Source organism: Sceloporus occidentalis, unplaced genomic scaffold (genome assembly GCF_023333645.1).
Source record: "Sceloporus occidentalis isolate IW3139 unplaced genomic scaffold, rSceOcc1.0.p SCAF_31, whole genome shotgun sequence".
NCBI classification, from domain to species: Eukaryota; Metazoa; Chordata; class Lepidosauria; order Squamata; family Phrynosomatidae; genus Sceloporus; species Sceloporus occidentalis.
The window spans coordinates 4898898-4921188 of NW_028317011.1; the positions used below are offsets into that span (position 1 = coordinate 4898898).

General features: G+C 38.5%; 1 protein-coding gene across 1 annotated transcript in view; it reads right to left on the reverse strand.

Annotated features, from left to right (window-relative positions):
* Window positions 1-22291, reverse strand: part of LOC149298762 (exocyst complex component 4-like) — a 177522-nt gene that overhangs the window by 24924 nt on the left and 130307 nt on the right. Inside the window, exons 12-14 of the mRNA XM_089487081.1 lie at window positions 10505-10641; window positions 6823-6978; window positions 3230-3408 (exon numbers count right to left, since the gene is read on the reverse strand). Coding sequence (XP_089343207.1) covers window positions 3230-3408; window positions 6823-6978; window positions 10505-10641 — 472 coding nt within the window. The remainder of the gene's footprint in view (window positions 1-3229; window positions 3409-6822; window positions 6979-10504; window positions 10642-22291) is intronic.

Here is a 22291-nt window from a genome sequence, read left to right on the forward strand (position 1 = left end):
ACCACTTTACATGGCTTGCTTGTGTGATGTTTCATTTATAGATGAACTTTTTTGGTGTAACTATCACGTTGGGGAATAGTTTATACATGGCTGCATTTTATTTTTCCTGTTTTCTGCTGCAAAAACTTTCTGAATATCATATAGTAACTAAGCACTTGTTCACCAACGTCCAAGCAGAGGCAATAAGCCTCCAATGGGATTCTTCATTTTTTCTTCCTCAGCTAAAGTTTCCGTCTCTCACTCTCATGACCCTTGCTAAAGTGAGGTAGATTAGAGATGATTGAACATCTAGATAAAAAGCATAAGTACTGCAGCTTAGAGATACTGAACTGAATTATTTTTTATGAATAACATCTATCACAGTATGTCCCTTGAAGCATCAGTAGGTGAAAAGGACTGCACAAGGTGGCTGCTCTTTGTGACAACACTGCAATGCGTCTCATAACATATGCTATTTAAATTTGTGATCATCTGACCTCTCTGTTGAGTGATTAAGGATAGAAGGATTTCTCATTGCACTAGCTCTTTCGACCTTCCATGCCAGCAGAGGAGTAAGTAAATTCTACTGGAACCCTGAGCATAGCAGGGTGAACATCAGTTGCAATATTTTCATATCTGCAGGCGCTACTTGCAAAAAGATATTATTCGGCTAAAGGGTCGTAGAGACCTAGAAAACAAAAACTAAGTTTACCATTAAACAACCAATGTTTGGAAACATTCAGTCAAGACGCTCTCAACTGCTTAATTTTCTAACTGGAGGGATTATATTTAATCAACACCAACCACTGGTATAAAATCCCCAATGCTTGCTGGAACAGGTGCTTTTTTGGAAGTGAAAATAGTATTAAATGTTTGTAGGAACAAATCACTAGACTTGTTCAAGCACAGATTTCAATGGCCCTATTGGTTAGCTGTTTTAGTGAGCCGACTTTGGTCTAAGCCTAACTCTGAGTACAGAAGCTGAATTATTTTCCTGACATAAAAAATCATACCATTTGACTATCTGTCTGTATAAGATTGGCTATAAGCAGGTACCTATGGTCAGTGCACTATAGCTGAAAAAGCTGGAAGAGAGCCTATGTCCCAATTTTGGGTAAATAACGTTTTTATTGACAAAGAAGGAATACAACAACAAAGGGTAAGACAAAAAGAACATTGATACAATGGTGGTCAGTAAATGTGCGATTTCTATTGCATCAGAGGTCAGACAGCGCACCAAAATCGCAGTGAAAACATATGAAGGTATACAGAAGTAAACGAGCAGTATGACAATCGCGATGTATATCTGAATGCATAGAGATACAGATCATAAAATTGCAGGCGTCGAGTGAAAACAAATGTTTCCAAACACATAGAGCAATATGTCTGTCTCACGAGCCAGAGACCACAGATGATGATAGCACACTTGCGCAAGATCGGGGGGGGGGAACCATGAAATGGGGGTGGAGAAACAGATAATAAATCACTATAGGAACATAAGGGGGGGAGGTTCGGTATCAAGATCACCGAAACACATCGCCTCAGGTGAAGGCCACCACCCTCCCGGGCCCCAGGAGAAAAAAAAAAAGAAAGAAGAAAAAAAATAAAAAAATAAAAATAAAAATAAATAAATTAAAAAATAAATAAATAAAGGGGGAAGGGGGGGGGAGAAAAAGGAAGGGTGGAGGAAAAGAGACATGGAGGGATATCACCTCAGGAGCTCCGCCAGTGCAGGTGATGACTGGAAAGAGAGCCAAGTTGCCCAGACCTTAGTATATGCTTCCATCCTGTCATTAGACAGGTGGATCAATTCTTCCATCGCCCTTATCTCCTCCACCTGAACCACCCAGTGTCGTAGTGAAGGTGATTCAGTGCATTTCCAGTGTTTAGGGATCAGGGAGCGGGCCGCATTGAGAAGATGCCTGGTAACGGAGCGCTTCAAAGAGGTTAGGGAAGCATCAGTATGGGAGATTAGGCAAAAACCAGGGGTGCAGGACACCTCTCGCCCCAACACCTCCTCCACTCCGTGCACAACACCCCGCCAGAAAGGCCGGATCTTCCCACACTCCCACCATATGTGCAAAAACGTACCAGGCTCCTCTCCGCATCTCCAGCAAGTCGGATCACTCCCCGGGCATATCTTATTAATGTACACTGGGGTCCTATACCACATAGTGAGAATCTTATAGGCCGTTTCCTGGACCTATGTCCCAATTTTGATAGCAGCCAAAATAGGTTCACTTTTCTTTTAGCCAAGGGTGGGGGAAGCAGCCTAGAGGTATGACTAGGGACAGGTTTTAATGTATTTTTGTGGTATATTCAGAATTTTATATCAGACTTTTATATCTAAAAGGAAAATATGATATAATTCAACAATTTAATTTCTAAACCCATTTTTTGCTAATTCCATCCATATTATTGCGACTTTTAGGGCTGTGGATTATACTTAAAACCAACAGACATTCTGTGCTCCTAGAAAAGAGGAAATACAAACTGCACCTTGGACCTGAAGACAGCAACTTGGGACATAAACAATACAAGCCTCTTCATCATTATATACTTTGTTGTGTGGTTCATTTTGCAAATACATGGAGGGATTCTGCACATTCCATCCAAATGCATATAACCCTTTCTTGACCCCTCAGATAAACAAACTGCAGTAGATGCATTTGGCCAAATGCATCTCCCTGCATGTGATATACTTACCTCCATCACTGGCTCTGCTGAATGCCGAGTACAGGGCTCTGTTTAGACGCCGCACACATGCATTTCAATGGAAGCCCTTTCCTGCCACTGATCGGCTGCTTAAGCTTTCATGCAGTAACAGAAATACTCCCACTGGTTTCGCTGGAAGTACTTTACTGCAACTGACAGATTAAGCAGCCAATCAGTGGCGAAACATATTAGCTCATTGAGGAAGACTTTGCACCATGGCAATGTCAGTTTTTTTTTGTTTTTTTTAACAATACTTATTAAAATTGTTTTTAAATAACTGAACAAGATGTAATAAAAGGGTGTTCTGCCTGGAAGGAAAAAAAACCCTAAGGTTATAAGAGACAACAATTTAGGACAAATCAAGTAATATAGTACAGAGCATGAATATACATGAGTAATATCCCCATTAAGTAAAAAATTCAAAACACACCAAGAGCAACATGCAATGTGCTCAAGGCTAGATACACCACAGCTGGTCTGAAGGGATCTTGCTGGACCTTGTATGTTCTCATTACAATAAACATAAAGCACTTACTCTGTGCATTGGGTAAGTTGGCGATAGCAGATTTAAGTCTTCCGGCCAACCATTCCAGGCTCTCATGGAGGTTTGCAAGCGCCTTCAGGTCACTGACATCTCCCATGATCTCATTGTGTTGAATGAGTTTATCTCCAAGATTCCCAATCAGAACTTCTGACTCTTTAGCAAATGCAGCCCTGAAACAGAATAGAAATACTCAGCTCACCACAAAAATGTAGGGTGCTCTGGCAAACCCTCTTAGCTAACGAGTCAGTGCTGCCATAAATATAAAGTACTACGTTGCATTAAAAGACGTATATGAGAAATGTGACAATCCAAAAACAGACAAAGTGTAAGATTACACCATGAAAACAGACATCAGAAGCAAATAAACATACACAAACCCAGCAGATTTGACAGGTAAGTTTCTCGTACATCCCAAGCTTCCTTTTTGGTGGAAGAAAGGGCTGGCTAAAAACCAATTCGGGTAAGAAGCCAGGCAAATGACCTACTAACACAGTCTAAAAAATAATAGACAACACACTCAATACACACAAACAACTCCTGACCAACAGACATTTGGAAAATGCACAGAAAACTCAAAGTAGGGACACTGAAAAGATCCAAGTTACGGTGTAAATTCTGCATGAAGTTGCTGTTATTCAAGACACTTGCAAAGGCAATAGATAGAAATGCAAATTATATCTCTGGCAGTAGCCAAATTTCTCCAAATCGGAGGACCCCTGAGGCGAATTAAACTCATGCCGCCAATCTTGGAGTATGTTTTACAGACTAACACATATGTATTCAAAGTTTTTATTCATTTTCTGATAGATGCCTATCAGCAACAATCAGCAAATTAGCAATAGGTCTGAGATAGTATAATGGGATGTTATAACCATATAGATCTTGACAATTGAAGAAATGTGCTTATTCGTTTAAAAGCTGACCTAAAATGATGATTAAAGAAACCATTTTAGGAAACAAAATCATTAAAATATCTTGTAACCAATTTTTTTTTACTTTTCCCATTCTAAGCACCTGACAGCTGGTGTGCACCTTTGACAGATTATGAATTAAACAAGCAGGTGGCGCAATGAATTACAACTTACATAAGGAAGAATAGAAAATGGGTTATAGGTTTGTAAAAAAAACAAAAACAAAAAAAACATTCGCTTCCTCCATGGCAATAAACCTTAAAGTAAGATGATAATACTTGAGGATACATAAAAATGTCTGCGTTATAATATTTAGTGTTGCAAATCGCAATTGTAGGTGCTGACAAGTATGATCATAAAACTGCCTGTTAATTCACAGCTGGGTGCTTTAGACATATGCAAAGAAGCAAAAATTAAATGGAGAGGTTGCCTTGATATAGAACATATGTCAGGAATCTAGATCACCGTAGATGTGAAGGAGAAGAAAGAATTAGCTTAAAGGCCGGTGCCAACACTCCACAGCAGGAGGATTACAGGTTAGATATTTGCCCTTGGCATCGTCTACAGCTTCTGGTCCCTTGTCTTTCCAATGCCAAGACAATTACTGCATAAAAAAGGGAAACAGTGCCCTCGCATAAGGTTACACTAAGCCTCTTTGGAGATGCAAAAACCAAGGACTTCTCTCTCTTTTGTAATGAAGTGGCGATATGGAATCTGCTGGCGCACAATAACCTCACATTATGGATTTTTATATGAATCATCGTTCAGAGAAATGCTAAACGGCCAAATCTTTCACAGAAATAATTCTTGAAACAAGTAAAATTGTGTTAGTTGAAACAAACTTTCCCCTTGTACTTTGTAAAATCCCATTATACATTTAAATGCTTCTATCACATTGCTTCTCCCTTAGTCCTGCAAACCATTCACCATTTTAGTAGAGCTTCACTGAAAACTTTCCAGAATGTACACAATACTCTCTGTGAGGTGTGAACAGAGATCAGTGGAGTGGTAAACACGCCGCCCCCTCTTCCTGCTACTACTGCCTCTAGCTATACAACCAAGCACCTTGTGGCTTTTTCTGATGCTTTGTTATATTGGCTGCTTATCTTAAAGTCCTGTCAAGTCCCTCTCTTCTGTTGCTGACAGCACACTATGCTTTGTTTTATTTTTACATTCCACCAGGAATCTGCAGTCCTTACCTTTAAGAACTTTTGTAATATTGCCAATAAAAATATTAAAAATTATGTACCAATCCCTGAGGTAGCCCACTAGTAACAAAGGATAATTCAAATACTTTATACAAAAGCAGATATGCTCAACAGTCGACTATAACATGTGGCTACAAAAGAAGCTTCTTACAGTGAGATCCTTTCACGTCTGACTTCGCCATCACTGATCATAATAAATAATGATACAAATACATGAACCAAATGAGCCCCCCATCTTTCCTTTAACATAACCCTGTACGACAAGCAATTAATTCCTGCTGTGCAGCACAGACATAAATTGCACTGTGGCAGGTATGCAGCAAGTAAGGGGCCCTTACCACAAGGGGACCCGGGGCAAATGCCCAATTTCCCTCACTGTTGATCAGCCCCTGTGCTTTAGTGTCACAGGACAATGAGGCAAAACGTTACACGAATAAAGAATTACTTTTGGGAATGCTTTTGGGATTCAACAGCACTGGTAATCATGTTTCCAATTTCGTGACAAATGTGTTAAATTCAGCAGCTAAGATGGAACAGGAGCTTTAATTTTCACTAATACTTCTGTTGGTTTCGATCTAATTTTGTATGTGACCTTTAGATTTCAGTATGTATTTTCTTTGCAGAGCCTTGTTAATAATGTTAACAGTAAATCTACCGTTGTTTGGCGATTGCAAAGGGACAGGTTTAATGTTATGCTGGGTACAGCTCTAATCCCTAGCTATGCCACCTACATCTCTCTTTCGTCTGTTTTCCCACATCAAGTCAAGTCTGCTAATAATAAGTGTTCTTCCTCGGTTGAAATATCTGTTCTATAACTGAAATGAGAGGTAAACTTTATATGACTTGAAGGACAACAGGTGCCCAACTGCCCTTTGGGCCTTAAAAAGGAATTATACAAGGACTGCTTACTTACTTGGGTGATGAGAACCAACTCACAAGCTAGGGGCTTTACTAGCCCAGTCTTAAAACTCTTAGATCTATCCTTCAGTGAAGTGAGGGACAGATCAATGAAAAGGACATGTGGAACATGCATTTTACTTTCCCCAACAGGAACCCTTTGATTACAGACACATATCAGATCATTACTTACACCTATGTTAGACGCTGTAGATGAATACACAAGATTTAACAACCCTCCTTTCTACCATTAGGTTGAAAGTGTCTGTACATTTATAGACAGACATTCATAGACATAGCCTTGTACCACTATTGTTGTTGAACTCATTCTCTGAACTGATGACCTCCAGTGTATATAAGATCAAATGGAGCAATATAGAGGTAGTATAGTTGATTTGGGATGGAAGATATGTATATGTCTCATATACTGGCAAGAAATAAGAACAGATAAAAACAGATTCTGTAGCACTGTAACAACAGGGGACCATTTTTTTAAACGATTACAATGATTAATATAAAATGTCTCATTTAGATGATGCGTTATGATGTGGGAATCGTGAGTACTCACCGTATAAAGTCTTCCTCATCTTCCCTCTTGGGGCGTAGCTGCTTGGGCTGCGCCATGTTTAGCCAATTCGGAAGAGACTTTAAAAGCCTGGTGATGTCATCATCTTTGGCCCATGAACCGCTAATCACAAGCTTTTCATCACATTGAACAATACTCCTAAGAGAAAAATGTGATAAAATGGTCAATGAAAAACTCAAATGAGTCCATTTTAAGCATGGACATTGAACCTACAAAATAAGATTTTCTCAGACAGGCTATACACATGGAAAGCAGTAACATAGTCATTTAAGTAAAAAAAACCAAAAAACAAAAAAAAACCAACTAAATCCATCAAGTTTAACACTTCTACCTATCCTTCCTGCTTTTGATGCAAAAATCCTTTGTGACTCCACAAGGCAATCAGTTTCTCTTTGGATCAAAAAGTATTGATGTTTATTTAATTTCATCGTATTTCATAGCACCACATCTCTTAGCAGTTTTTATTGGCCCTGCACATATTTACTCAATGTTATAATATCCCTAGCACGCACCCTCACACTCGGAGAGCAAAAGTTTATAGCATAAGTATTCAAATCTTTACAAAAGTAGTGATCATAATGTCTATCAATAATGATCAAGTTTACGGACACATTACGGTGGTATATATAATTATATAAATGCAGCATTTGTCCCGTCATGATAGATTTAGTTAGAACCGAAAACAATAAGGACATGGGAAGTTATTATGAATGGCAAATAACCCTGACAAGGTGAACATGATGGAACAGATGTGTTGGCAGAATCATATAAAAACATCCCTTAAACCTGTTTCACAAATCACACTGGGCTGGAAACCGCAAAGAGATGCAAATGATATTAAGGATCTAGTTCCAACAGGACTTGAGAGGTCTCATCAACAGCCATTTATAATCATTACAGTTAATAGGCTTCATCAGTGTCCAGTACCTTGCTTCACAATTGGTGAATAGACCAATTAGCAGCAAACACCAACAATGGCAGCTTTGGAGTGTAACATGTAAACATTAGTGGGGTCAATGAGGCCAAGGAGGCATGATGAACCACAGATGAACCACAGAACCATTTTGTTTCTGACAGAAAACATTTCCACAAAACATGCAAACAGGAAGCATGAGGAAGTATGGTTCTGCAGTGTCTTTTAATAGCTAAAATCCAATATAATTATACAGCCCACTGCTTGCAGGATGAATCTTAGCAGGAAAAAATTAGGTTAATAGATACTTCCAAAAGCTATTATCTGCTAATTAGTTTGCAGATCCTTGCATGGAAGACAAAGCCATCTGTGTAACTGTTTTTATCTTAGTATAGTCACGTAAACTGATGGATCTAAGATGTCTTTCCAAAACAAACGTCATGGAATGAGTGCAGAATTCAAATACACGAAGAGGTTTCAAACCTGAATACAACTAAAATATGTAGTATACGTAAGAACAGGCACATTTTGCTGCAACAACAGCTTTAAGCATTTTGGGATAATGTACCAGGAGGGTGGTTTTGGCCCATTCTTCTTGAGCCAGCTGTGCTCCCTGGGACATCCAGTCACTTTGGACTGTATTTCTATTACTTCCTGTTTAACTTCTGTACAATTCTCTATGGTCTTCATGTTCTTTCAAACCCACAGCCTGACCAACCTGTAATTTACAGGTGGTGACCAATGGTGAGGTTAGTGTGTCCCCATTAGGTCAATTTCTTTTTTTTCTGAGTAGATTGGGAGCCACCAGAGTACAGGGGTGTATACATATGTAACCAAAATATTTTATTTTTAACAATACAATTTTTCCAAAATAAATCCAGTCACTTTTCAAAACTTTGTTTAAAAAAGTTTGTGTTTTAACACAGACTAAAAATGTGATGCATCATTACGAGAAGTAATATCAGTAAATCCCCTTGTAAGGCCCTTTGAGATATATTACCTTGTCTTTATGCTCTATTTTAGTTTTGTGTACAATACAAAGGCAATAACTTTATAACTTGCTTGCACAGGCACCCCATTTTTATTTTATTCTTCAGTGTTAAAAGGACACCCCAGGCAAACACTGCGGTGGTCAGTTCGGATGCCCATGTGCATGTATGTGGAGCACTTCTACTGATTTAATTAAAGGCACTTTCCTGCCGCTGACTGGCAAGAATTGTTGGACCACGGAGGAGGACGGCAGCTGCAGATTCCATCTCAGGTAAGTGTATTTTTTCATTTTAGAAGAATGCATATTGAAGAACTTTCATTGCACTTAAATTTACATTCTTCTTTAGTTGACCTGTCAAGGACAGTAAACTATTTAAACCAAATGAGGCATCACCCGTATTGTTTCATGCGGTGTGGATTTAAAGGTCAAAACATGATAACTCTCTATCAAACACCACTTCTTGTATCATCCAAGTCTTACTGAAAGTACATCTGTGCTTCTCTTTGACAAACGTAATCACTTTCCCCAATCATCGCTTTGATAAACCTGGCCTAATGGATACTGTGCGTTCTCTAAATTAACATATTCAATATACACTTGGCACTTTTAAAGTGAAATGCAGTCATAGCCTGAACGCCGTATAGACAAATGGGTATTAATGTAACATTTGGAAGGGACAATGCGAGCGGTGGTATTGAATGAATGTATTTTCCACATGAGGGGATTATGGCATGTGGACTGATTATCGCGTCCGGTTGTGGAAAGCCTACGTTCCGGATTTTCTATTAGCACTAGCGCATAGTTAATCCAATAATAAAAGCTATTGGCAATAATTTGATTTCTCATTTTACAGTCACAAATGCGCTAACACAGCTAACATGTAATTTTATTTGAAACCCTTTAGTGAATCAGAGATGAAACTGTCAGTGTGTAATAACTGCTGTGATATTTTAGCACGCAAATGAATACCGGGCCGTGATTGAGTTTATGTAATTGCTGGTCTACTTGTTTTTAGCCGGCAAAATGGCCTAATTAGGAACTCAGGCTCCCCAGATCACATAGTATAGACAGAATCAATTTTAAAATCCTCATGTTTCTAATCAACACAATATAGAGCTTAATGGAAAAGCTGTGAGTGAAAAAGATTATTGTCCATTTCTAACGGGAACTGGTAATATGGGAATAGCTACAAATGTAGTAGCATAATCCTATTATTATTTATTGTTTTATGTAGCGCCATCATATTCCGCAGCGCAGTACAATCTTATCCACACTACTGATTTGCGCGGTATATTAGTAGCTATATAAAGTGAGGCCCCAGCCATATTTCCTTTAATGAATTTGGCAGCTGCACCCGCCATTAAACAATCGTTTTCAGGGATTGATTACAATCTAGCCCTCTAACCCCACATTTGCAAAAATGCTTCCACTTGTTTCAAGCAGCTACAGATGGCATGGAAATGAATGACATCATGGAGGGGAAGTTGGGGTGCAGCTTATCCTAAAAAGTAAAAACCAGCATTCTAGCCATTCTTCCAGCAAAGGATGGGGAAGTAGTGAAGTAAAGGAAGCTCAGGCTGCCCTTGACCTCTGCTCAACTGATCCCCTCGCAAAAAGAAAAAACAACTGAAAAATCAATCTTATTCTAAGTCTCCTTTGTGTTAGCACAAACTAAGGAAACCTATGAAATAATCCAAATAGTGAATATATAGTGAACAATAGGAATTGTTAAGGTTACATAGATCGAGGTAAAACATTACCTGAATGCTGCATTGCAGGTATCCTTGTACTCCTGAAGTTTAACACAAACCATATTCAAAAACTGATCTGAATATGCGCTGAGGTCGCGCATCAGATTCAGCAGGTCCTGCATGGTTTTCTCCACAATGACAGTGCTCTGTAATGGAATAAGATGAGATGGTCAGGTGGGATGTCCATTTAAGATAAACTCTATCTGAAAGGGCAGGCAACATGTTATTTTGGCATTACATGTACTAAAAGTTATAGCTATGGCTGCACACACACACTATATTATATATATATATATATATATTTATTTTTTTCAATGTTTCATTTATAAATTTTCGTACAAATAGACATAAAATAAACATATATACATTAAGACTCTGAAATAATAATAAAAATATATATAGGTATATATATATTTTTTTTATTTTTTTTGCTAACCTGGGAAAGAAAATGAAAATATGTCTTTGATATGTAGAAAACTCCATAAAAGGTAAAGGTTTCAGTGAAATGTTACCATGGAATATTATCGCTATTAAATCTTAGGAACATACTAAATATATATCTACATACTATTATCCACATGACCAATCAATGTAATTGTTCTTAGTTTACTTCTTACAATGATAATCTCCTTTTAAAAGGGCAATCATTTAAGGTTTATTGTTAAGGTATCAATCTTTCAAGCCTTATGGCACAGGCATCATTCCAATGTGCGCAGATTAATTTGCTGAACTCCGTCGGTTTTGGAAGCGGATATTTGCCCTGAGCATGTGCTTACACAGGTACTGGGAAAACGTTTCAATGCGCAAGTGTTGGCAAAGGCAAAAGGCGTAAACAGTTTCAACACCTATCCAGCATCTTTAAATATCCAGTTTCAACAGGGTAAGACGGAATTATTCCGGCATGAAATAAATATATACAAAATACATAAAAAACTAATGAGCTCTTATAAAGAACTTTCCTTAGTGTGGCTCAGATTCCGCACTTTCCCAGAAGGCTTCTGCAGATCCAACTCAGCTTGCGGATGGCGACTGAAAGTAGGACTAGTGGTCTTTGGTTCCACAATTTGTGGTTTAGGTTAGTAAAAATAAAAAACAAATGGATGAAACAAGCGCTATGTCTGCACCAGTGCTAGATTGGAAGCTTATTTGAGAAGAGTCCTTCTCACTTGTTTCTGTAAGTAAGATTGTACATTGTACAGCGCTAAAGAATATGATAGTGCTATATAAAACAAATAACAACAGTACTGAACGGGAAATCTATATTTTATGGTACAACATTTTGGCAAAAGCAAGTTTATAGACAGTAAACAGCAGCAATCCATCTGCTGCTAGGCTACAATTGCTAAAACGCTCTGTCATATAACACAAACAGTTACGTCATCGGATTTTAGGGGTATTCTCTTATATTGTCTGAAATGACTAACAACAATAGGAAAAAATAACTAAAAGGTAAATGATTCATTGGGTTTAAATTAAAGTATGCCTGGCTAGGAGAACTTGCCACATGCCTGTCCCTGTATTTAATTACAGCCACTTCCTGAGATGCTAAAACACGCTAAGTCCCCAGCAAGATGTTCTCAAACATTAATTATTCCCAATGCCAACCGTGATGGGGTCTCACTAGCAGGGGGCTCCAATGACCCGAGGTGGCAGTTCCCATTAGGAAAGAGATGCTCATCTATAAATCAACACGTCAGCAGCTCGGGGCGAAACTGGTGCTGGCAGCCTGGAAGAGCTGGGACGTTCTGCTCAATGCAGATTCACCTGTCTGTAAGGAAGGGCTGCAGCTAGTCATTCATTATACACTGACACCTTCTGCTGACTAAGCACCTACTGCCCTCACTCCGGCAGGAGCCGAGAAACAGAGAATTCCAATACCGCTAATAACTCCTTCATTGCCAATGATAATACTTCGAATAAAACATGAGGAATAGGTGTGCAGCCTTTAGCCATGGGGGCCAATAAACCAAGTGGACCCCTGGCCCTTGCCCCCACTAAACCCACACTCATTCATATCTGGAGCCTGACTTAACCCCCACTTCCATGAAGCTTGAGCTGGTGTGCTTCTACTGTAAGACAATATAGCTTTGTGTTATGCGACCCCACTGAGATCCTGACCCCCACAGAGGCCAGTCTATGTCAGATCTGCCCTGTTTCAAGAATTTGGACCTGCAAAGTAGCAACAGCCCACGTTCTCCAGGCCGGCCGGCCCCCAGTTGTGTGCACACTGCATATAAAATAGGTTATTGAAAGGTCTGGTGACCTGAAAACACATACTAAGAACTGCATTTAGTACACCGAGATTGTAATAGATGAAAATGTCATCTCCAAAACTACAATGTGTGTTATGAAGCCCAACCCTACAGCTTTTCTTTCATAAAAGACTGCACAAGCCAGGTACACTCTATAGCTGAATCAGACAGATAACTCGGAGATTGTGTTTTTACATCCTGTGTAATGTAATTTAACTGTGCAGTTCATAAGGCCCCCATGAAGTGTTGTCCATGCGCCTTGAATCAGAAGATGTAAATATTAATTTCCCAGGTGGATGTCATGCAAACAACTACATTTTGTCAAGATACCCTAGGATTTTAAAAAATTGTTGGTTACCTTTGGGGGAAAAAACCCAAAAATGAAAAGCTAGAATTCACAGAAATGTATTTGACTTGAGCAAGCAATTAAATAGCACAGCAGATCTGACTCGAGAAAGAATAAAAGCTGCCCAGCTGTCTGCTAACACACCTGATGATTCTCCTGCCAGCTGCAGTACGCAAGCTGCTGCTGAGAACTGCACTGTGGATGTGGCAGAGGCTGCATCCCTGCTGTGGATCTTGCTGCAAGTATTTATAGGTGTTACCCTTCTCTCTGCTCCATAAAAGAGATCTACCTTCCAAATAAAATAATAATGCAGCCTAAATAGAGCTGTTACATGAGTGACATGAAATAGGCACACAACAAACCTGTACTATATGCCACTTGTAATGAGTTTTTATTTTAATTAAGACTTTATTTTACTAATTAAGTATTTTATAGGTTATTCAATAGGTTTGGAACATATCTTTAAAATTATATTAGAATAAATGATTCTAAGCATTAAAAAATTCTCCCTATAAAACCTGCCCTGTGCATTGGCATTGTAATAATAAAAGCAATGTTTGATGGTTTTACAGGATTCATTTTAACCCTCGGGGAGCCAAGATATGGGTTAACAATTTAATCGGGCAAAATAACATTAAAATGTTCCCCATTCCTTCTTCCTCAGGCAGGTACGAATGCCTTTCAAATCAATTTTCTCATCTTAGGCCAACACACTGTTCAAGAAGGAGTTTTATTTTCTCCCTGCAAATATTGCACTGGATACAGCAGTGAAATAAATCAAATCCCTGTGGGCTCTGATAGCCCTTTTTCCCCCCTTTGCCGTTTCATCAACCCTGATCAGATGCAATGCCAAGTTTCATTTAATGCAGTTTCCACTCTCTTATGCCTGCAGATCTGATCATCAAATGAATGGGGGCACAAAATGAATGGCAGATGTATCTTTAACTGGAGAGCAGGTGATTGACAGCTGGATTTCTAGCGCAGGAGTGTGATTGTTACAAGGGCATATAACATGCTATTTGCTTCCTCCCGCAATTACTGACAGCAGGCCAATGGGTCATGCTTCCACCAAAGGACGGCTACAGCAACCACAGTGCAGAGATGTCACCTGAACAAAGGTCGCCAAGTTCAAAATTACAACTAAATTAAAATAAACTAAATATAAGTACCTTCTATGATAAAAGAAAAACTGTAACACATACACTGTTTAACTACATTTTTAATTTTTACAGTTTAAAATACAGAAGCATATTCTGCAATATCTATGCACATATTGTGTCATTTTGGAGCTGGAGAACCGAACACAAAGCCCCTACAATGGGGGACATCAGGGGAGGTGGGTCATTGCTTCTGTTCCATTATCACTTTCTATGCCATCATCAAAATGCGTGCCAAAAAATCATGATGGCATGGAATGTCATGACTTAAGTAGAAGTATAAATATAATAGAAGTAGAAATATGATAGAAGTATTGTATGATTGTCAGAAAGATATGGGAATTCTATGCATATAATGTATTTTCAAACTCAAAACACCTATAGTGATTTATTGTGGGGTATTTTGGTGACCCCAGCTTACTTTTGTGACAATCATAGCATTAACATACAAAAATGTGGCTTTTCATTTCATATTCATTATTCATACTAAATAATGAACATATCATAAAAAAATGAATAATGCTATTTGGGGTACAAAATATCCTTCCACCTTCTTTCTTTTCCATCCATAGTGTAGCTCCTCAGTGTAACTGCCTCTGTATCTTTTCTCTATATCCTGGGCTTGTTTTCTTCTCTAATTACCTTTTCATGCATACTTTTTTTTTATACCCACACGCTTAGAAAACATATGGGTCATCTCAACATACTCATGGCCAGCCAGGGTTACCTCTGTCTAGGGTCTAATAAACATCCCTAATGCCTTAAGAAAACGTATTTCTTATGTTTGGTCATAGATGAGTTCTCCACTGCTCAATGTTTAACAGATTTGATTTTAAGGCAAAAGCAGTTAAAGACTAGCACTATACAAAGCAGCGCATTTTTAGGATTATAAATAGGAATATAGATGCGGCCACCATGCTGTTGATATTAATGTAGATATTAATTATCACTATCATAGCAGTACATTTTTGCAAGTTGAGTTCCAGAAACCATTGCCTTGCCTCATGCAAATGTCAGCGGTATGTCAGGGAACAGCTTACCTTTTTAATATCATGATTTGGTCAGAAACCTTAGATCAGCAGAGCTTCCTAAACCACAATTCAAAACTGGCACACTGCCTTATATCACAATATGACCTATACTCAAAAAAAGCAGGAATGGAAGAAACTTTCCAAATTGTTCTAAAGGCTTCCGCCAATCTTCCCCTTTACATTACACACATCTTATTATGTATGCCTAAAAGGTTAAATTCCTCCTGCATAGAGCCAGCAGCAAATAACATTCAGCATCCAATATGTTTGATTTATTAGCAGATAAATAAGATCTCATTTATAAAGCTGCGTACATTGCAAGGAACAATGATCAACCAGCCTAATGTGTTCAGTCAAATAAAAGGTCACTAAAGTCCAGATAACTATGATGTATTATGTTTATGGGGACTTAATACAAGCATCATTACTCCTAATGATAATGGTTTATATAAAAATGACTGAAGTGTATCATACAATAAATATGATAAAGATTAAAAAAAAACACAATACATTTTATTTTATGAAACTGTCAGGTTTCTTCCATCCACTAACTCTGTAATAAATCTAACTTACAATCGTAGAGTATAAGAATAAATTATCAAGAATGATGACAAAAAAAAGTAATGCACAAAAGTAGAAAAAAAATCCCATATTTCTAAGACCTATACATAATGGCTCTCCAACAATAAAGCATTCTAGAAGCGGAAACCTTGGCATTCTTATGTAGCTCTTTCAAAACATAATATCTTCCAATACACAGAACAAAATACATACCTCCCAAGTGTCCTGGTTTCCAGACACTGTCCCTCTGATGTCCCTGACTGGCCTAGAGATATGTAATATCAGTGGAGGTCTGTGCTCCAACAACACAGACCTCCACTGCAAATCCCACCTGGCCACCTTGGGATTCTCTGCAATTGAGTGCCGCAAGGTGGGAAAGTTGGCCTGTGGCCCTGTATGCTACTGTCCGTCAGTACCACCCCAGCCTCTAGCCACAACCCAACTTGGCTGTGCTGATTCGGACACCTAAAATTCTGGGGGTGTATAACAACCGGATGCAGAATCAAGTAGCCACCTGGTTGACTACATACCTCAACATTTCAGGTGACAAAAAAAGAACACTTAGCATGCTAGCTGCATATGGACTTTTTCAGTGCAGTATCATATTGAAGCCAATATCTAATACAGGATGCTGGGCAGATCGCAGCAGAAATAGTAATTTATGAAGGGAATATTAATCTTTAACAATTACATCTAAAAGGTAAATAAAGGGTATTAAATGAGAAGAATATTTAATGAGATTTAAACATATATTATGAGCAACAGAAACACAAACCTAAAAATATTTGAATGCATGTTTGCATGCATGCTGAGGCAGTCCTTTTTAAAATATATGTATGCATGCCAGGGCAGTCTCTTTCAGAGGATAAAACACATGGCTCTGGGCTCCCATGTGTGCCCTTCAGCAAAAGCGACTTTCAGTGTTTTCTCATGGCAGCTGGCACTAAAGGCATCAAAGTGACCAACATTCAGCTTCATTCATTTCAAGAAAATGCATTAAAAAGCCCCCCCCCCCAGTATTTGCTGATGAGCACAGGTCAGAGTAGGGCCAGCCTAAGTCAAATCCTCTCGTGTCAACTCAAGCCCTCTGCCAACCACCACCTGAAGAGAGCCTCTGGCAGGAATCAACAAGGTATCCAACCTCATTGGGACTTTGCCAGATCTGCAAGCAAGTTTGCTAATTTACATTTTGGGGACATTGTTTCTTTTTTGGCCAAATGTTGTTTACTTTGGGAAAGTACATTGTCTTGATCATCTGGTCTCCTACAACATTACCCTGCCAACTTCTAATCTAAAAACTATCTCTCATCTCTTTCCACATGCTAAGACCTCTGCAAACCACCATCTGCAGCCAAGCATGGACAAAATCAAAGCCCTTAAAAACAAACAAAAAACAAAAAACAAAAAAAAAAAAAAAAAAAAAAAAATATATATATATATATATATATATATTTACTCACAGAGTCCATTGCACACCATTCCAAATATTCCAAGCCCGGTGCTAGTAACCAGCAGTTTCCATATAAAACACTTTCAAAAAGATGGTCAGCACTCTAGGTCTTTAAATTGACAATTTCATTTTATTCAAAGTCAAGTCGACGTTTCAGTCATTACTGACTTTCATCAGGACATATATTTGAACTAAAACAAACACATATTTATAAAAAAATAGCTTGAGAACTCACCAATCTGAAGTGAGTGGGTGTGTGCTGAAATCGGCGTGTCAATGCCATTAGTGAACATGTGTGTAATAACACTGCTCATACCCGGAAGTGCAGTGTAACATTATTGATAAGAGCTCATTATGTTAAATTTAAAGTGCTTATAATGTGCAAACATGATTGGGGATTAACTATAAATGTTAAATATATCTACAATATGTCATATAGTGAATATAGGTATTTACTAGACATACTGACAAAGAGTACCAATAATGTGCAATGAATTGTGCAAACTGCAAATAGTACAAAAAGTACAAATAACAAATGTGCAAAATTTAAACTAGTCCAAAATTTAAAGTGACAGTGCAAATATGTTCCTAAATGTTAACCCCTAACATAAACATTATATACTTTTATTATTAAAATACAAAGATACATCACATTAAAAACCAAGCATGTCGATAGATGCAGCACTAAAAAAAGTGCCTGCAAATGCAACATGCAATACCAACTCACTTTAAATCACCATTATTATTAAATGGACAAATCAGTGGAATTTGAATCTACCAAAATCCCTAATTCAAATATGTATAGATATAGGGCATATTTAATAATTTGGTGTGTCCATTATTATTGAACACAGTTCCTTATTCATGTATACATCTACATTCAACATAAAGACACTATAATACACAATTTAACTCATGGGTATCTATTGTCTAATGTAGTACCTGATACCACAATTAAATCAAGAAGATCTCTACTGGTATAACTCCATCCATATACCACAAAACATTACACTATATGATTTTCCACAGTATCCACAAATACGTTCTAAGCTTAATAAAAGGGTTACATATCGGTCACATACAGTGTTCTACTCCCCCAGTACCTACTCCAAAATGCCGCATACAGGCATTGGACACTAACTATATACAGTTTGCGAGATAACTCATAAAAACGATGTATATGTGAGCTTTTCATTCAATCCAATGGGGGACATTGTCTTCAGATGAAAGATCCAGTATGTTTCTCTCTGTAATAGGTGCCTACCACGGTCGCCCCCTCTCAATGACTCCGGGACGTGGTCAATTGCTATAAACCTGAGGGATGTCAGAGGATGTTTAAGATCCAAAAAATGTTTTGCCACAGGCTTATCAGACTCCCCATCCCTGTAGGCTACCCGAATACTGGATCTATGACCCCTAATACGCTCACCTAGAGTAGTTTCTGTTTTGCCTATATATACAAGGCCACAGGGACACTGTATCTTGTAGATCACATACTCTGTCTTGCATGTGATCCGATGTCTGATGTTGTAGACTCTGCCCGTATGTGGGTGTGCAAATGTTTTACCTGGAGTCATATGTCCACATGTGACGCATCCCAAACATCTGACACTCCCATAATTCTTACATTTACTTCGACCCTCTGAGTAGCTCTCTACCTGGTCAGTCCGTACCAGGAGGTCCCTTAGATTCTTTTGTCTCTTGTAACTCATTAGCGGGGCCTGATGGAATGCCTGAGGCAAGGAAGCGTCGCAGGTGAGTATATTCCAATTCTTCCTAATGCTTCTAGTTAAATGTTGAGATCCAGCATTGTATGTGGTTGTACATACCATTTGTGTATTCAAAGATTTACCAACTTTCGTATGCGACTGTGTAGCTTTTTCCATAGCTGCTGTCAAGATCTTGGTAGTATAACCTCTTGCCATAAACTTATTGTACATCAACTGCAACTGTTCCTGTTTCTTATCTTCATCCGTATTGTTCCTGATCACTCTAATAAATTGTGAATACGGTAAGGATCTTTTCAAATGATTAGGGTGTGCACTTTCGGCATGTAGTAGAGTATTTCTATCCGTTGGCTTACTATACATGGAATACTTTAGTTTATTATTTTCGATGTAAATAGACAAATCAAGATAATTGATAGTTGATGAACTTATTTGAGCAATAACTTTAATAGGGGTTGGTAGAGAATTTATCTCCACAACAAACATCTCCGCTTCCTCAACGGTACCCCTCCATAGTACCAACACATCATCGATATATCGAAAATACCTCAAGATTTTATTTGCATGTGTTTTTAACCATGTACGTCTTTCTACTTCATACATGTATGCATTAGCATACATGGGCGCCATGGCTGCTCCCATCGATGTTCCCGACCTTTGTATATACCACTTATTCTCGAAGCGGAAATAATTGTATTGTAATGTGATCATTAGTCACTCCAAAGTAAATTCCAGGGGGGGACCATGATATAAAGATGAATCTAAGAGTAGCCTTCTCATTGCTTCCACACCCTCCTCATGAGGGATGACCGTATATAAACTACTAACGTCCATGGATATTAAAATGACGTTATGCAGATCCTCATTTATAGAGTCCAGTTGATGTATCAAAGAACCTGTGTCTTTTATGATTGTGGGGATAGCCTCAACAGAATCCTTAAATTGTGCATCAAGCCATTTAACCCCTGAGGAAACACAAGTACTTTCTAAAGGCCTTTCATTTGTGCCTACTGAACTACCTGATTTGTTCAAATTGAATGTGGAGCTATATCAATTTGGCAGACAGATGCGATTGAAAGAATTTTTTAAAGAATCAACAGGAACTGAACCTAGACATGAAATAGCAGCAAAAAATATCAGTAAGAAGGATGAATTTAAAGTCAAGAGTAAGTTTGACCCTTTGCCGAATCATGCCTCCATTAAAACATTTTTGAATACAATAAAGGTGGAAACTACAGAGGCTATCAAAAAAATAAAAAAAATGGAAAAACCAAAACAGAATCTGACAAAGAAAGAGAGAGCAGCTATCAAAACTTTGAGGATGGACAGTAACATAACAATACGACCAGCTGATAAAGGTGGTGGAATTGTCATCCAGAACTATGTGGATTATTCCAAAGAATTGCATACTCAGTTAAATGACAAGCATACGTATACGGAATTAACGGGTGATCCAACTAGAATGGTACAAACCAAGGTGGAGGAGACCCTAAGTACAGGACTGCGCATGGGAATCATTGATATGAAATTGTACGATTACCTGATTAAGAAAAATCCACGTACCCCAATTATTTATAGCTTGCCAAAGATACACAAGCATGCTCAAAGACCACCTGGACGCCCCATCGTTTCGGCGATAGGTGGTGTCCTTGAACCAATAGCGAAATGGCTTAATGCACAATTTAAGGATTCTGTTGAGGCTATCCCCACAATCATAAAAGACACAGGTTCTTTGATACATCAACTGGACTCTATAAATGAGGATCTGCATAACGTCATTTTAATATCCATGGACGTTAGTAGTTTATATACGGTCATCCCTCATGAGGAGGGTGTGGAAGCAATGAGAAGGCTACTCTTAGATTCATCTTTATATCATGGTCCCCCCCTGGAATTTACTTTGGAGTGACTAATGATCACATTACAATACAATTATTTCCGCTTCGAGAATAAGTGGTATATACAAAGGTCGGGAACATCGATGGGAGCAGCCATGGCGCCCATGTATGCTAATGCATACATGTATGAAGTAGAAAGACGTACATGGTTAAAAACACATGCAAATAAAATCTTGAGGTATTTTCGATATATCGATGATGTGTTGGTACTATGGAGGGGTACCGTTGAGGAAGCGGAGATGTTTGTTGTGGAGATAAATTCTCTACCAACCCCTATTAAAGTTATTGCTCAAATAAGTTCATCAACTATCAATTATCTTGATTTGTCTATTTACATCGAAAATAATAAACTAAAGTATTCCATGTATAGTAAGCCAACGGATAGAAATACTCTACTACATGCCGAAAGTGCACACCCTAATCATTTGAAAAGATCCTTACCGTATTCACAATTTATTAGAGTGATCAGGAACAATACGGATGAAGATAAGAAACAGGAACAGTTGCAGTTGATGTACAATAAGTTTATGGCAAGAGGTTATACTACCAAGATCTTGACAGCAGCTATGGAAAAAGCTACACAGTCGCATACGAAAGTTGGTAAATCTTTGAATACACAAATGGTATGTACAACCACATACAATGCTGGATCTCAACATTTAACTAGAAGCATTAGGAAGAATTGGAATATACTCACCTGCGACGCTTCCTTGCCTCAGGCATTCCATCAGGCCCCGCTAATGAGTTACAAGAGACAAAAGAATCTAAGGGACCTCCTGGTACGGACTGACCAGGTAGAGAGCTACTCAGAGGGTCGAAGTAAATGTAAGAATTATGGGAGTGTCAGATGTTTGGGATGCGTCACATGTGGACATATGACTCCAGGTAAAACATTTGCACACCCACATACGGGCAGAGTCTACAACATCAGACATCGGATCACATGCAAGACAGAGTATGTGATCTACAAGATACAGTGTCCCTGTGGCCTTGTATATATAGGCAAAACAGAAACTACTCTAGGTGAGCGTATTAGGGGTCATAGATCCAGTATTCGGGTAGCCTACAGGGATGGGGAGTCTGATAAGCCTGTGGCAAAACATTTTTTGGATCTTAAACATCCTCTGACATCCCTCAGGTTTATAGCAATTGACCACGTCCCGGAGTCATTGAGAGGGGGCGACCGTGGAAGGCACCTATTACAGAGAGAAACATACTGGATCTTTCATCTGAAGACAATGTCCCCCATTGGATTGAATGAAAAGCTCACATATACATCGTTTTTATGAGTTATCTCGCAAACTGTATATAGTTAGTGTCCAATGCCTGTATGCGGCATTTTGGAGTAGGTACTGGGGGAGTAGAACACTGTAT